Source organism: Perca fluviatilis, chromosome 13 (assembly GCF_010015445.1).
Source record: "Perca fluviatilis chromosome 13, GENO_Pfluv_1.0, whole genome shotgun sequence".
Classification (NCBI taxonomy): domain Eukaryota; kingdom Metazoa; phylum Chordata; class Actinopteri; order Perciformes; family Percidae; genus Perca; species Perca fluviatilis.
The window spans coordinates 21736840-21754209 of NC_053124.1; the positions used below are offsets into that span (position 1 = coordinate 21736840).

The 17370-nt window shown below is 42.4% G+C and overlaps 1 protein-coding gene across 2 annotated transcripts; it reads left to right on the forward strand.

Moving 5' to 3' along the window:
- Positions 1 to 2215: 2215 nt before the first annotated feature.
- efna1a (ephrin-A1a) lies at positions 2216 to 15569 on the forward strand. 2 transcript variants are annotated; one of them, XM_039820854.1, is made up of 5 exons: positions 2216 to 2543; positions 12588 to 12883; positions 13424 to 13489; positions 13589 to 13684; positions 13816 to 15569. In XM_039820854.1, exons 1-5 carry the CDS (start codon positions 2446 to 2448, stop codon positions 13929 to 13931), a joined length of 672 nt encoding a protein of 223 aa, XP_039676788.1. In that variant the 5' UTR covers positions 2216 to 2445; the 3' UTR covers positions 13932 to 15569. The 2 variants fall into 2 exon arrangements, with proteins under 2 accessions (XP_039676788.1, XP_039676787.1); XM_039820853.1 differs by having other exon boundaries at positions 2217 to 2543; positions 13813 to 15569.
- The last annotated feature ends 1801 nt before the right edge of the window (positions 15570 to 17370 follow it).

Consider the following 17370-nt stretch of genomic DNA (forward strand, 5'->3'; position numbering starts at 1 on the left):
CAGAAAAAACAATTGGACTCTAAAAAATTGATCCACTGGGATGAGCACTCTTCATGAATACAAAACACATTATTTAGGACGACCTGCTTGACACTGAATAGCACACAATTACCATATATATGTGCCTTTCTGCGTTTGTACTGTTAGATCTGAAATGGTTTGTCAGTTTGGACTGAATTTTCAACTGACAATTGCCTGAACTTTGAATACTCAGAACCAGTGATCATAGAATATATTGCCTGTAATATACAGAGAGAACGCCACTTGAGTTTTTTGCTACATAATGTAAATAATGAAAATAAAGGCATTATGTAAAACGCTTGACGAAATAGTGTGGGTGTCTCATAGAGGTGATTATTCAAAGACATGGACAACACAGCACAGACTCGGACAGAAGATGAAAATAGATATTAGTAGTTGCTTAATCTGGTTGGAGCACCAGATGAGTGGGATATAATTGCACTGTGACAATTAAACTGTCAGATAAACTGTTGATTTGCAATCAGCAGTCTACCTGACAGTTTAATCCTCTTGCGAAAACATTGGGCCTTCTGTGACAGCCGCAACCTTCTAACATTTCATGCATCCTGTGGCCAGCCCAGTCTAGATGAGATCGCCTAAAGCAAAAACATCAAATCTTAAAGGCTCCATCTCAGGGCTGCACAGAGCCTCATATATTGTAAGAATACCTGATTTATTTCATTATTTTTTCTCTGTAATGGGATACCTTTCAGATTAAGTGTCACATTCTGGTTACATCAGGAGGGTATCCTGCACTCTTTGCATTCCTTCACTGCTTTCTTAAATATGGACCAAATCCCTGCAGAGTTTATCTGATCACATCCCTAAATATTATCTTTGTCCTAAAATGGAGTCAATCCTCAAAACTATGTGCAATTAGCTGTTTGAATGTATTACAGTATCCAGAATGGTTGCCCCTTTTTTTTAAACTTACTTTTCTTTACTTTTTTTGATACCTTTTAAGCTGTTGTGCTGCAAAGCAGGCATAGCAAATAAAGTGCCATGTCAAGCAGAAGCAGGCTTGAAACCCCCCTCTGGCAATATGGCTCACTAGACTGAACAAGCAGCTTGCAGTCCAGATTATCCTTGTCAATAGAACAGAAAATGAGAATCGGGATTTGCAATGTATCTAACAGCATTGAGGTTAAATGCTTCCAGTTGAAGGTACAGTTTTGACTATCTACATTTGACATTTTATAAATGATTTCAAAGGCTCAAAATGCCATAATATTCAAAGTTAAGGAGGATTTTACTTCCATGCTGATATTACAAATGAACACATAGTGAAGAGTCATAGAAAACCTGTAGATAAGATATATAAAAAGAAATAACTGCGCAAACACACCAGATACAGTACTCAGCAAGGGTGGTGCACTTCAGTGATGGATAAGAGCTCAGGAGAAAAACTCAACAGTTTAAATACATTCGACTTTGGAATGAATAACTGGAACAACTGTACAAGGAAATGCAATAGCCTTGCAACAAATACAATCAAATAATGTTTTGCAGCTTTTAATGTTCAGGATTCATTTACAATGTGCAAAGAGCTGCTTAAATAACTCTATGGTCATTTTTTTTAGGCTGTATTTTGTGGCGTTTTGTGTTTTTAAGTTTCATGTTTTTGTCTCTCCTGTAGGAGAGAATTTATATTTCATAAGTGCAATGAAAACGTTTACTTAACATTTCAGTAACGTTAAAAAAATATATCATATGAATAAATGATGAGTGATTTCCTGTTTTACAACATAATAAAGGAAATGACTCTTTGTGTATTATACCTGTAGTTATTCTCAGAGCATGATCTGATTACCTTCCTAGGGCTGGAATAATCATTGAGGAAAGAATTTAAAAGTATAGGGTACTAAAGAATTGTAGGTATACTATAAAATATGCACAGTGACATTTTATTGCATAAAAAAAAACACCATGAAGTATGATACGGTAACTGTAAGCACACATTCAACTGTCCAAAAAACATCCAGAAACATATTTCTAAATGTTATGTTGTAGGTCAATTTCAACATACTGTACATGCTGGGCTTGTAATAATGTGTACAACACGTAATCATACATACAGTATACAGAGAAACCTGCGGAGCTCGCGTCTCTCGGACAGCCCTCTGATTGGTCCCCTCCGGTGAAAAAGGCGGGGCTCACGGCTGTGTGTGTTTCACAAAACCAGCCACCACGCAGCTTGAGCGTTCATTCACTACGGATTTGTCGAGTTGCCCTTATCTCTCTACGGGTTTTATTCCTGTACGAATCTATTAGCTTTTTTCTTGTATACCTACTGCATGCGTAAAGTGTTTTCAAGCGCGCAGTCTCCAGGTGCGTGGAGTTCTTCTCGGTGAACTTTTTGGTGTTTTTTTTTTTCTCAACCTACCTGAGTTGTTTCCTCTCTGCACGCCTCCACTCCTCTCCACCATGGATTTGGTTTGGATTGTGGGCTTCGTTGTGAGCGTCTGCGCCTGGTTTGCGTCAGCGGAGCGACACAGCGTCTACTGGAACAGCACGAACTCAAAGTAAGTATCTCATTTAATTAGCGTTTTCCCGTGTTAATTTAGTGCTCTTAAACCCACCCTCGCACTCACTACTTTATTTATCAGTGCAAAAAACTAAATTGGTTGGCAACTTAAATATACAAGAACTTTTAACCTAGTTCTCAGTGCAGATTAGATCATTATGATCCATACTCGGATGCATTTGAATACTTGCAACTCATGCATATTCAGCGAGCTTGTTGTGATGAATTTGTGATGGAAGCAACTGGCTGCTGTTGTCATGATAATGCAAGACAGTTGGGAGTCTCTCTCCCTCCCCCTCACTCCCTCCCTCCCTCCATTTCTGGGCTCGAACCTGTTATTATCTGGCTGTTTACCTGTAATACTTTGTCGAACCTGTTCAGATTTAATCTCAATGTTTCACAATATCTGTGTATGCAGCGGGATTAGTTACACCACGTGATGTCATCTATTTATCTTTGTGAACTGACAGTGAGCTAATAGCACATACTTTTCAGGCGATAGCTCCTTTAAAGGTGAATGTATGTTTCATGGACAGAGAAATGCAAGAATGTTTTTTTTTGTTCTACATTTCAGGACCTGATTGAGTATGACCTTTAGCTACTACTGAAATACATCTTATTTGGACTCTTTATGCAAACGTGTCTTTTTTTTCTGCATTGTCTTCTGAGTTTATTTATTGCAGGAGTGCAGCAATAATTTAGCAGTTAGTTAGTTTAATTACACTGTTAAAAGTCAGTGAATTTGTGTTATTGGTTCTGTTGTGTCTTCATTCAAAGGCCTGAAATGTTATAGGGGATGATTTTTTTTTTTTCCCCTGTCAAGAGTTATATATTTTTTGTGTTGGTTTTACAGGTCTGACTCACAGCACAACGTGTTGAAATATCAGTTGCAATATCCTCCCCATCTGACAGAGTCCTAACCTTTGTGTGGAGTGGGAGTTTGCAGCAGATCCTAAATCAAGAGATATCACATGGGGTTTGCGTGGCTGTCAGGGAGACCTAGGGGTGTTCATATTTCAGGTGGTGAGACGAGTAATAATGGTGTATGACAGAGACAGAGGAGGTAACTTGAGGCCTGCCCAGTAGGTCACGCTGTGGGAGAGAGATGGATTGCTCAGGGAGAAGAAATTGGAGCTGAAATTGTCGGGGTGAGGGGCCATTCGGAATAAGTGGGGGTCAATTAGAATTATGTTTGATGATGGCTGGGGTAAAATGGCTCAGGGGTACCAGCAGGGTTAGGTTTATACACCACAAATTAACTTCTACATGCACCCACACACAAACGCACCCATTTGCTCAATCGGCCGGGCAAGCACAAACCAAACTCCTGGCAGACAGTCACTCAATCACAAACTAGGACACTCAATCACACCAACTGACGCCATCTAAATCAATCAGTGTTGGGCTCACACTCTCTCTCTCTGCTGTACAAACGAATGCTTTGTCTTGGTTGCAAACACCCGGATATTCAAATATTCTCCCACAAGCTTGAATGCAACCACTGTAACCCTGTGGTTAAAGCTACAGCATTTACTGTTGTCAGAAAGGTCACAATTACAGCAACAAAACCTTTCACTGAAAATAAGAAAGTCCCAGATGGAAAGGCATTTGTTGTGTTCCAGCCGTGGAACGACAATGATCATTCCTGTGTATATATAGGCTACTAGTAATCCGTCCTTTTGCACTTGCTATTTTTTTCTGGATGACTGTGCTAAATCTCTCCATTTGGCTACTTTTAATCCTGTATTCGCAGAAAAAGCACAGAGTCTCTGAGATGTTTTCATTTGGTACTTTTCATCATTCCCGGTAATCTGCTCTCCCCTCTGATCCGTTACTTGATCCAGCATGTTGACGTCCATCTTTTCTCTCGTTGTGTGTGTGTGTGTGTGTGTGTGTGTGTGTGTGTGTGTGTGTGTGTGTGTGTGTGTGTGTGTGTGTGTGTGTGTGTGTGTGTGTGTGTGTGTGTGTGTGTGTGTGTGTGTGTGTGTGTGTGTGTGTGTGTGTGTGTGTGTGTGTGTGTGTGTGTGTGTGTGTGTGTGTGTGTGTGTGTGGCCTCTTTCCCAGAAAGAGGCTCCCCAGTATGCCCAGTCAGTTCGGGGGTGTGTACATGTCTTTTGTGAAGGGAGTGTCTGTGCAGGAGCCCGCGTAGGTGTGTGCGCACTCACAACATCACCAGATTCGAGTGACTCATACACATTAACCCCAGTCATCCACAAACACACACATCCACACACAGTTGTGAGTGATGTTAACATCATCCCAGGAGCCCTCTGGACTCTACAGCTCTGATGTGAGGCAATAATCTGTTCATTCACTGCTTCTTCCTCCCTTTTCCCCTGCTGCGACAGAGTAGGAGCAGCCCCCCCGCCCCTCTTTTTGTACCTGTCTCCCCCTCTCTCCAGCACCTCCCTCCCCCTATTCTTGGCCAAGTTCCCTTTTCAAATTCTGTTCTATGGTCTCCAGTTTTGCGAGTCTGTTAACCATTTCATGGCTCTCTCATGAGAGAAGTTTGAGCCACTGTTTATTTTAACATCATCCTCATCACCTTTTCAGTTTTTGGTAACCCATTTTTAAGCTAATCTGTTCGAACTATGAAGTCTTGGTTTTTGCTATGCCTTTTTTTTAATGAGCTTTTTGATTTTGTTAAAAAAAAACGCTTCCAGATAGTTTCAGTTTACTATTGCTGGTGCAGTGGTTTAATTAATTCAATTGAATATGCTTTTGTGCTGTGTTGACTCAAATGAGGGAGGTATTTAAGGCATGTTTCACCCACATGTGTTTTTTTTTTGTGGTATTTATCCAGTCAATATGGGTGTTTTGTGATGCTTCCCATACAAATTGGGGAATAGTCTTCACGGTGAGCCACAGAAAGAGAATAGTAACTGGTGTGACCGATTGGGGGTCAGAGTTCGCTATGTGATGAAGTGGCACAGCCTCTATCAATCTGTCAGTCATTCTGTCATGGCGGTGGTCCCTGAATACTGGCTGCCACTCAGGCCAGCCCCTCTTCACACGGCCATGGCTCTGCCTCTGGGAAACTCTCATTCTCCCCCCCCCACCCCCCTGTCTTTTCGGTCCCCTTTACTCCTTCACCAGCTTTTATCTCAACTTTACAAGCTGTCCCTTTTCAGTCTATTATTTCCTTACCTCCAACTCTGGCTCACGGAGCAGGGGGGAAGGAGGGAAGCATGCTAAGAGGTGTGGAATTTTTATATCGTTCTTGGCACCCATGGCGATCCGTCACAAGGCACTTTGCCCTTTCCTTCACGCTTTTTTTCCCCTCTCTCAGCTTTTTCTTAAAGCTTCCTTATTCTACCTCCCAATGAAAAGCCACTCTAGTCTTCCCAGCAAACTGTTTTTTTCCCCTCTTGTCTGTGTGCGCTTCTCCCCTCTTATTGAGTGTCTTGCTGAAGCAGTGGAAGTGGTAGAGCCAGTCTGAGAACTCAAACAATGTAAGGACAGGACTTAAATGAAGGGGAAAAAAACAAAGGTATACATGTAGGAGTGGATTAACATGTCTGTTTGCCTTCCGTGCATGTGAGTGTGCACATGTTTGAGAGATGAAGAATAAGATTGGGTAGTCAGTGGGTGCTACTTTCCTTTTAAAAACTGCGTGTTTCCCACTTCACTTCCTAATCCAGCCTATGCTCTAACCCCCTCCACCACCACCACCTCTATTCTTCAGTAAAGTTCTAAATCTATCTCAGTCTTTTTCTTGCATCATCTGTCCACTCACACCACCCTTAATCTGGCCTTGTAATCTGTCTGGTGAAATCAATCTGGGGAAAAAACTCTGAGATTGTCAAATGGATGGTAATCGCCTCTTATAGGTTCAATGCTCATGACGTGTGTTGACGTTTCCTATTTTATACAGTCTGTAATCATCTGTAAGAAGACTTTACCTTAGTAAAGTGACCAAATTAACAACGGTTCCGATTGTTCTATCCCACTTTTGTCAGTGTCAAGGGTGGGAGGGCTTGTTTTATTGACTGCACTAGATAAAGAATCGGGCCAAAATGTTGTAACTTAACTGTCGGCATTACCAAAGTCTGCACGCTGTCTGCTGTGTATTTCCCTGTGAAGTGCTGCACTTCCTGGCTACGTCTTTTCCCGGGAAAACAGCGTATCCTGTCTGCACAATAAACAATACAGTTCTCACACCAACACACGCAAGACTGTAAAAGTCTGGACTCTGGAGTTGATTGAATTTCCCAGGCTTGTATGAGAAACAAATTTGTTCAAATTCTGAGAATAGGTATATTATTTGTGTAGGGATTTTTAATAGTGATTGCTTTTATGAGGGATGTGCTCAACTGTCGAGCTTTGAGGATGATTTGGGATCTGCCTCCCTGCCTGCGCTGCTGTCAAATCTCTGTGTCTCTATTTGGGGTTCTCCTCTGATCAGTGTCACCCCCGCCAGTGTTTCTCTGCCCCCTGCCCATCCTTGTGTCTCTATCTTATCTTCGCAGCAGACTTCCTCTCTCTTTTCCACTTTGCTCCTCCTTTCTGCGCTGCTATAACCCCACACAAAAATCAAAGAGGAAGACAAACTCCATTAGTACGTGTGTGTGTGTGTGTGTGTGTGTGTGTGTGTGTGTGTGTGTGTGTGTGTGTGTGTGTGTGTGTGTGTGTGTGTGTGTGTGTGTGTGTGTGTGTGTGTGTGTGTGTGTGTGTGTGTGTGTGTGTGTGTGTGTGTGTGTGTGTGTGTGTGTGTGTGTGTGTGTGTGTGTGTGTGTGTGTGTGTGTGTGTGTGTGTGTGTGTGTGTGTGAACTTGTTTGTCGAATCTTGGTCACATTCAACAGCGTTGTATCTGTTTGAATGAGATAGCAAGAGTCAGATATTATCTCTGAAAATGAACCATTGTTTGTTTTGTTGTGTAAATAAGGGTCATTGTGTAACTTTTCGTTTTTCCTTTTTCCTTTTTTCTCTGGTTTGTTAGATGTCTAGGCTAGTGTGTAAACATATCCTCATAGCAAATACTGCCACCCCCTAGAGGTCAGTTGTGTTATTGACATTATTACCATTAGATATCTGTAAACAAGAACTACTACTACTACTACTACTACATACAAATAATAATAAATAAAAAAATCAATTTATTAACTGTGGCCTGTACTCACATATTGTTTCCCCATGGAATTCATTAAGCCACAAGCTCAGACTGTGTTTGCAGAAAAAAGAAACATGAGCATGAAAGATTTGCCTTGTGGAAATCAATCCAGCAAAATCGATTTTCTTGTACACATATTTGCCCCCTGAGAAATGTGATGTCAGTGGTGACCTTTTGTGTTCTGGCCTGTCTTTTTAAGATACAGGGGACAGTGTGAGACAATTGGAAAGAGCATATGTATTCATCTAAGCCTTCTTATTGCAGTGGAATCAGCCAATTATTTCTCTGCTGGACTTAAAGCTTTGTCGCTTTGCTGGGTGGCAGAAGGAGCTATGCAAGTTCAGCCAGGAACGCCGGCAGAATGACCAATGATCCGGACAGACAAAGGTTGAATGACAGATGGGAGAAATCTGATTAAGATGGATGACAAAAAGTCAAAAGGTGCAAAGAATGAAAGCTGCAATATTATGTTAAAAAGGAGGAGCAAAATGAGTTGGACCATATTTGTTTCTATGACGACCCCAGCATACCCACGCTACATTGTGCTTTGCAGAACGGTGGGTCAGAAAGTTGCATATTTGGAATACCACCAGAAACCGTTTTGTGATTGGTTTTGCAAGTCTGGCGTGGGGGAGGGACAGAGTTGACACGAGGATCTGGTTTGCTTATTGAGTGATGAAAGACGGACAGAGAGTGGGAGGGGACGGGCGACTTTGATGGATGAATAGATAGACAGATGAAACAAAAAGAGTTTGAGCAATAACATTAAACAGTCTGGCTTAACTAAATTCATGATGCACCTCTAAAAGGCTTCACCACCATATGATGTGCCACCTCCCTCGTGGAGTCGCGTAGCTTTCACCGATATTTTGTTGAAAGAAATGTCTCCCTTGTGTTACTCTGTTAACACCGCTCACTTTCCCCTCTGCAACCATCGACACACTTTTACATACACATTCATATGTCTCTTTTTGAACTCCCAAAAACTCCAGTGTAAATAAGTATTACCCCTTCTCTGTGTGAGAACAATAGGGATGGAAAAAAATACTCCACCCTGCCTATCTCACCCTTACTCTGTCCCCAGCCCCTCAGCCCCCGCTCTGGGCCTCCCTGTCCACTTTAAGCCCCTGTATTAAGCAGGGTCTGGTGCTGATGAATGGACCAGAGCTGAGCCTTTGCTCCACCCAATAATCCAGGCTTGGACCAGCCGATTAGGCGGTCCCCACATTCCGGTTCACTCATCTGTGACGCAGGCCAGTCACCTTTACTTTGCATTAATGGCGTGTGTAAAATCCAGGAGCAAAATAATCATGTTTATATGGTTCGGGTGACAGCACAGGTTAAGTAGACTAGAGCTCCTGTTTTTACATGTAGTGGTGGATATATGCGGTTTGTCCTACGGTGGCCTTTTATGGACCTTAAAATAGTTCTGAATCGATCTTTAAAGAGAGCGGTTCCCGTCATAGCACCTGTCTATAGAATTTGAAATGCACAAGGCCCCTTCTTGCTGACTGTTCATGTATAAAATTCTCTGGTGCTGACTTGGCGATTGTCCGACCTTTGATCCACATTGCGGCCTCTTCGCATCAGAGGTCCAGCATTCCACAGGGCGATAGAGTGCAGAGATGAGAGGGTGATGGATGGATGAAAGGAGGGGGTAGAGGTGGAGAATAAAGCAAAATGCTGGCCAGAGAGATTAAAGAAGAGAGATTAGACTCCTGCTCCAGAAGAGGCTCCAATAAATCAGGAATTCCTTTTTAGGACAGGAGGAAGAGTGGCCGGGAACAGCCTGTAGTCTAATTCTGTGACTGTGCGCTCACATACACACATTACTGACATTTATTATCCACCTTATCATGACTGAAACACACTCCCAGATTCTTCAGAGCTCTACAGACACAACACGCACATACTCCAACACAGTCACACATTTAAACGTCTCCGGCTGAGACAGACACACAAGCACATAATCCCTGCTGCATATCCGCCATACCTCAACAAATCATCCTTAAGTAGAGAATACAACTCCTACATGCTGTTACTGTTACTCGCTGTCATTTAAAGAGAGCTTCCTGGGATAAACAATGGGAATAAATCAGTCGTCCTGTTGGCAGAGAGAGGGATTCAGTCTGGTGGTGTAAATAACAGGGCAGATGATTTTGTTTGCTAAAAGTGAAGGTGGCATGATTTGACTTTGTTAGCTAAACCATTTCACACAGATGCCTAAGCTCTCTTTGAAGTGTGTTACTCCAATCAGTTAATTAAGCAGATGATGTGGAACGTTTCGATGCATAGGCGTTAGAGGGGAACAAAAGGCAGCAGGATAATCAAAACTATTTGCCATTAATAAAAGGGGCTTGACCAGCCTCCCCGGGTGTGTATTCAGCCATTGTTCTCTCTGCTAAGTAATGTATTCCATCAGCACAGCCATGTTGTCAATAGAGACACTGTATGAAACAGTGGCATTGATAAAGCAACTGTAGCACTTGCATAGATACTTTTACTGAGAGAAACTTCAAAAGCCAATTCCAACTCAAGCCCTTTGACCCTCCCCCGCCCACGCCTATTCATGCCCTTTGCCTCCCCCCAAAAAGGGGCTGGGAAGTGGGGAGCAGGAGGGCATAATTACCCCCTCCAGGGCAACTTTAATACCCTTTTTTGTGTTTTAATTGCACCCCCCTTCGACCCCCCTTTGATGAACCCATTGGAAGCATACCACAACCAGTTTGTAATCTGGGCTTGGAGGGAGGGATTGGTATAGGAAGGTTGTTTGTGTGTGTTTTCAGTGTTTGCAGGGGGTGATAACTCTGTCAGGCAAAAGCAGACAACAGTGTTTGTTCAATAGTGTTATCGATTCGACTGGAATTGAAAGTGGCAGGGGGAAAAAACACTTTAGCGGCAATCTGGTAAACAGAGCGTGGCAGGCAAACTGCAGATAAGCACTAAACTGTCTGGAACATGGCAAAATGATAATTGTTGCCCCCTCCACCCCACCCCCAAAAGTTGGCTGGGGGCACACTATTATCAGCCCAGTTAGATGGAACTTTCATCAGTATACTGAAAAGGTGGTTGTTTTCTAACAGGCCCGTGCTGCTGTTGTAATGGCGTTGCTGGCTAATCTGGTCATCAGCATTGAGGGAATGCAGTCAGGCGGAGAGGGCTAAAGGGGTGGGGGTAGCAGGAGTCAGGGCCTGGTGTTTGGAGCCACAGCGTCTGTCCTTTTTTACCAGGGGGTACCAGGGAGATCCCTGGCCACGAAAAAAACAACAGCAGCTAACCAGCGACAGGGGCCTGTGCACTTTGATCGTTAGTCACACATATGGACCTTGTCGCACAAACTCTCCAAATGCTGCTTGTTACATTCAGTTTTTATGAGAAAACAAATTCTAGAAGAAACATCTACTCCTGTGGTGAGGGGTTTTTTTCCGTGCTAAAGGTGTCCGATTGGCACTCTGCAGGCTTTTGGGAACTCATAACTCTTTGAGATCTGTAGATCTGATTAAATTGCAATCTGTAACTCACACTGGCTGCCTGCCTCTTTTTTTGGGGTTGTTGAAAACCTGATGAACCATTCATGTATTCATTGCAAAAGCAACAAAACCCTATATTAGACACACATTCTTCTTGTGTGTTGTGAAAATATTGAAGTCTGTCAAATTTCATCCATTCTCGGAGAACCCCTGGAGATCCAGAACAGTAGGAGATGGTAAACTGATAGGCATTGCTTTGGGGGGAGGGGGTGGGTGGATGGGTGCAAATGGTAGGTAGCTACTGCTTTAGGTTGTTGAGAGATGGGAATTACTGGGAAGTGTGTGTATTTGTGTGTGTGTGTGTTGCTAGCGGCCAGCTACTGCTCTAGGCTGGTGATAGATGGCTTTGGCTGAGAAGAGAGCATTAGCTGTGAACCGCCCCTGGAGCAGTCACTCAGTCAGGGGGAAGGGAACAAAGCTGAAATACCTTTTTAGTGACAATTCCCTGGAGATAAACTCATAATATCTCCAGGAGGGGGAAGGAATCATGGACAGTTGAGATGAAGCTAATTTCAACTGCCTCAGTCTTTCTATAATAATTAAATAGTGTTCGTGGGGACATTTGAAGCATGCTGAAAAAAGATTTCTGCGAGTGCTCTTTGACCCACGTCCAAGGGGAGAGTTTACTGAAGACCATCATGGAGAGGGTGGAGGAGGGAAGGGAGAGATGCAGGGAGGAAGGGAGGGGAAGCAGACAGTCTGACTGTGTCTCTCTATTTGTAATGAGAGGGAGTGTGGTGGGAGACGGTTACAGGCCGTCACCAGACTCATTTTGAATGTGTCCGCCTGTCTCTGACCCTAATGACTGGCTTAAAACATGTGACTTTTTACTCTTATCCCGATCTTTAGTGTACTGTGGTGTGTGTCTGCTTCTGTGAAAGTGAAACTGTAATCATGCATTCTGCCTCTTTATCTGTGGGTGTTGGTGTGTAGCTCTGCAGATGTCAATACTCATCTCCTGTCTTGACGGGCTAACTGACTGCTAATGTTTCTCTGTAAACATCATTCAACTCCTGTGGGACGTGGGATCAATGTGCACTCATTCCTAACTCTCAACACGGCAGCAAGTAGCAGCAGATGCTACACTGGCCTCACGTTCATCCATATTTATGCACATGTTCTCTGCAGATCATTCTTCCCCTTATTACGTTTTCCCCTCTTCATTCCACTCCAACACACACATGTATCCTCACTCACAAACTCTCTTTCTCCTGCTCTCTATCTCTCATTCCCAGGCCTCTCAGTCTTTCCTCTGATTTCCCTGTTGTACACTGGCGTGTAGCCGATCAATATATAATCACAGGTTTTGAGGCTTATATTTATTACTGCTCCGATGCTATAACCACGGCTATCAGTCTCCTGCCACTTGCATAACCGTCCCCTTCTGCCTCCTCCCTGTAGGTTTCTCTGGGACGACTACACCGTGGAGGTAAAGCTCAATGACTACCTGGACATCGTTTGCCCCCATTACCCTCAGGGTGAGGTACCATTGCTGGATGCTGAGCGATACGTGCTCTACATGGTGGAGCGAGAGGACTATGAATCCTGCAAGCCCCAATCATACGACCAGATGCGCTGGGAGTGTGGCCATCCGTTTGCTCCTCACGCCCCTGAGAAGTTCTCGGAAAAGTTCCAGCGTTTTACTCCGTTTACTCTGGGAAAGGAGTTCCGCCAAGGAGAAAGCTACTATTATATCTGTAAGTGTCAATATAGCCAAAATTATTACAATTCATCTTGAGGGAGACTCAAATGTGTGTACTAAATTTCATGGCAACCCATCCAATACATAGGATTCATCATATGGGAACCATATCATGGCAATCTAAGAATTGAGATATTTCAGTCTGGTGTTAGACTGACCGACTGAAGGAATTGAGGGCAAAGTTCTGCATTTTTGCTATGTTTTTCTACTAACTGTGATATGCTGGACCTAAGTCTAACATGGACATTTAACTGGGGTGTCGGCTGAGTTTGCCAGGTTTATTCAACACTTACCCTGCTAGAATGTAACCACAAAGGGCAAGCAGTGTTGTCACACGGACCATGGCTGTAATTAGATAAATTGCAGGACAAGACACACTTCGCCTGGTCACAGATGGCTTCCTAAGCTTTGTCCATGCTCCTGTCTGTTGCCAAGTGTTTGTGTGTGGGCGCATGCATGAAGGTGAATTAAGGGGCCAGCGGAGTATAAGTGCATTAGTTAGGATGTTAACGCCTGTGTGGTTTCTTCCCGGCAGCCAAACCTTTGCACCACCATGGACAGGAGTGCCTCAGGCTCAGGGTGGACGTCGTAGCTGCTGATGGTGAGTTTAAACTCCTTTCTAGCTGTACGGAGAGCAGTTCTGCTAGTTGTAAGGCTATACCCAAGCAGAGTAATTGAAGGCATTCTTCTTTTCCTTCAGGCTCTCAAGAAGCCCGAGTAGCTAAAGGAGGCACAGGTGGGGCAGAAGTTGGAGCTGGGGGTGGGGTTCACAACCCGTCCAACAGACTGCCTGCAGGTATGTTGGCCGACCATGCATCCTTTCTAATTATCCCTGACCATAAAACAATCTAGGCACATTGAGGATTACTTTGGGGTGTAAATGTATGTGGTGCTAATGTTTCTTCTTTATCTCCCATCTTTAAGCAGATGACCCAGTGGTAATCCTGCCAGATGTCCAGAAGAGTGTACGGTCAAACTCTGAAGTGACATCCCTCTCAATCCTCTCATTGCTAGTCCCATCGTTACTGCTATTGTTGCACTGAGAGTACATGAAAGGACTGCTGTTGGCAGATTATTATTTTTTTTTTTCAGGGACTACAATGAAGACAGTCCGTGGGGATGAAACCACTGACTCAAAAAGACAGTTATCCATGCCCAGTGCTGGCCACAGGGAGAGACTTTTGAAGCTTGTAAAGTACAGATGGACTCTCTTGCACTACACGTGCTGAGTAACTCCTGAGCATTTGAGACAAAGTATGTGTGCTTAGTCTTATTTTCCAAAAGGTGACAGTATGTTTTTTATTTTTTTTTCATGGAAAGACCCAAGTTCTCCTTTTTTATTTGTATTTTTTTTAGGGCTCTGTCCAAAAACAAAAAAAATTAACCTCTTTTGGATGATAACTCTATAGAAGAAAATATGAAGAAGTTGAAGAGGAACGTAAAGCGGCCGAAGAACAATCAAGAGCAAAGGCACCAACTCTGTTTGAATTACATAAATTTAGATGGGATGAATCCACATTCAATGGAAAAATACCGTACCTTACCTTTTGAGCCAAAGATCAGTCCTCTCTCCAACTTGTACACTATTCCACCCTTGTGTATTGTGTACTATTTGTTGTATTGTTATCGTAATTGTATTGAGTGGCTGATGTCCCAAGTGATTACTTTCTCTAAATGTAGCATTGGCAGACACGGGGGCTCTTCTCATGACTACCATTCCTTTGCGAACTCGACCATGTGCTTATATACTGTAGCACTAATACTGCACAGTACAGATACACCAACATACACTCCACAACACTGTTACACACACACACACACACACACACACACACACACACACACACACACTGACATCATATGACATGAAAACACACCACATTGAACTGTGTTATGTGTACATTCTGTGAAGATAATTTATAACATTTGCAGCTGAGATGTTTTACTGTATATACCATGTGCTCATGAAAAGAAATGTTTACTGTTGGCAATGGGGAGAGCTTTTTTCTCTCTCCCTCTCCCCCTCCTGGTGGAGTTAGTGCTTGTGTGAAAGGAAAAATGTGTGAGTTGCAGCGAGAGTAAGAAAAGGGAGCGATTGATTGAAAAGAGTGATAAGACAAAATGTTTTTCTGCCAAAAGCAAACACTGAGATGTTGTGTGTATCGCAGAGAGGCTGGACTTCTCTGTTTGTTGGATCTCGCCGCTGTATTGGTTAAACTGTCTGACATGAAGTGCTGGTATCTTTTCATTACTACAGGAACCAACCTTGTGTATCATGGTGCTTTTCTTCATGAGTTCAACCCCAGCATATACTTCTAAACACAAAGTGAAATTATTTACACTTTCAGAATAATGATCACAGTTTTGGATGATTTGAAAATGTTATAGTTCACAACAGTCTAGACACGGCATCACCCCGAGTTGCCAAGCACATCTTCACCTGACAGGCTGGCTTGATCAACAAAGCACAACAGTGTATGACTACCATTGAAGTCAGTCTTTTTTTTATCTGAATTCTTATTACCTAATTCTTTTGTACATGTGTAAGTAGGAAAATTGTATAATATGTATATATTTATATATATATATATATATATAGAATATTATATAAAAAGACCTGTTTGATAAATATACTAAATGTGAAAATTTCATGTGAAATAAAAGATATTTTTGGAAATCCAGAACGGCTTTCTTATGATCATTTTCAGCTATGGCTTGCATGTCTAGGCATCGTATGGCTTGCATGGCTCTAGGGATGTTGGTTGGTCTGTTTTGTCGTTTGAGTGAAGTGTCTCAACAACTATTGGATGAATTGCCATTAAATTTAGTTTAGACATTCATATCCTCAGGATGAACTGTAATAACTCTGATCCGTTAACGTTTTTAATTTTTAATTTTGCACCATCAGGTTGAACTGTTAACTTGTCTAATGCTTTATTAGACCAAATAAATGTTACACTTGCCAAACTAATGACATTTCCATCAGCCCCAGCTGTACTTTGTGTTTAGTACTAATTACAAAATGTTAAATGTATGCTAACAGGCTACACTAAGATGTTGAACGTGGTTAACCTACCTGCTAAATATCATTATGTTAACATTGCCATTGTATGTTGCCATGCAAGCTTTAGCATTTATAGCTCACAGCAACACTGTGCCAAAGTCCAGCCTCACCAGCTGCTAACAGGACTAGGAGTCTTGTTCACACATCATTTTAAATAAATGTTTAATTTTCTACCTTTTAATAAAGAACTTTTTGGTGCTAAAAAGCTTTTTAGGAAACCCAGCCCATTTCTACTTTTGATTACACTGAAAAAAAGATCTCCACAGAAGGAGCAATAGCTCAGATAATGACACACACACTAATGTGACAGGAGATGAATAGAATAAAGGTCAAGTTGGCCAAAGACCAGCTACAATAGAGATTTAAAAAACAAAACCGGTAAGGCCTATGTTTATCATTACCATTAAGGTTGCCTTTTGGCTTGAAGACTAAACACACAGGTGTAATCCATCTACTGTCTTAATCTCAACCTTCTGGTGAGCCTCCACCCTGAATTACAACACCCCCCTCCCAACACACACCTCTTCTTTTCTCCAGCCATGATACCTTGCTCGTCTGCAAGTTGTATGACAAGCGATTGTTCTCGTCTCTCCTTCTCTTGCCTCTCCCTTCCCAGGGGAGCTTTATGGCCATGACAGTAAAAACAGCTGTAGCACCAAAAACTGGTGCCACTGCCTCGCAACTCCCCAATGTTTTCAAAGGGATGGCCATAAATTAGTGCAGGCCGACAGGCCCCTTAACCGCCTGACCCCGAGAAGAGGCTTCACTGAGTATAGCTCGTCAAGAGGGGACAATTCTTTTTTATTTACTCACTCGTTCGTACCAGCTTGAGTATATGTGAACAGCAAGTGTGAAACCTTTAGCGCTGTAGTAAATGTTAAGGGCAGTCAGGGAGACAACCAACAAACTTGGAGCACAGAAAACAAGAACATCCTGAAGGCAATGTTTTCACATGTCTAAAAGAAGAAAAATCTATACATAATGTTCATATATCAGATGCATTACAAGCGGTAGCAAAGACAGCCTGAAGGCAAGATGCTGTATAATAGTGTGTATTTAAATCTAGCCTCAGTTTGTATTTCTCATTTATTACCATTACATTATATTCATACCTACCCTTTTTTTTTCTTCTTTTTTTTTACAACATCTAGAGCTGTTCTGAAGGTATCATGAAAATCCTCAAAGACTCTTTCAATCATCTGGTGGAAAAGGAAATCATGTCTGCATGATGAAGATATTTCTCCCATTTCTCAAGCTGCTACTATATTTCCTATCCGGAAATTACATATCTTCTTGCTTTCTCCTCCTTTTGTACATACAAGAAAAACATAAACACATTATTTTGTATTAAAGTATGAAATGAAACAGTGTTACATCAATATAGAGAACTATAACTGTGTTTGTTTCACACTGTACAA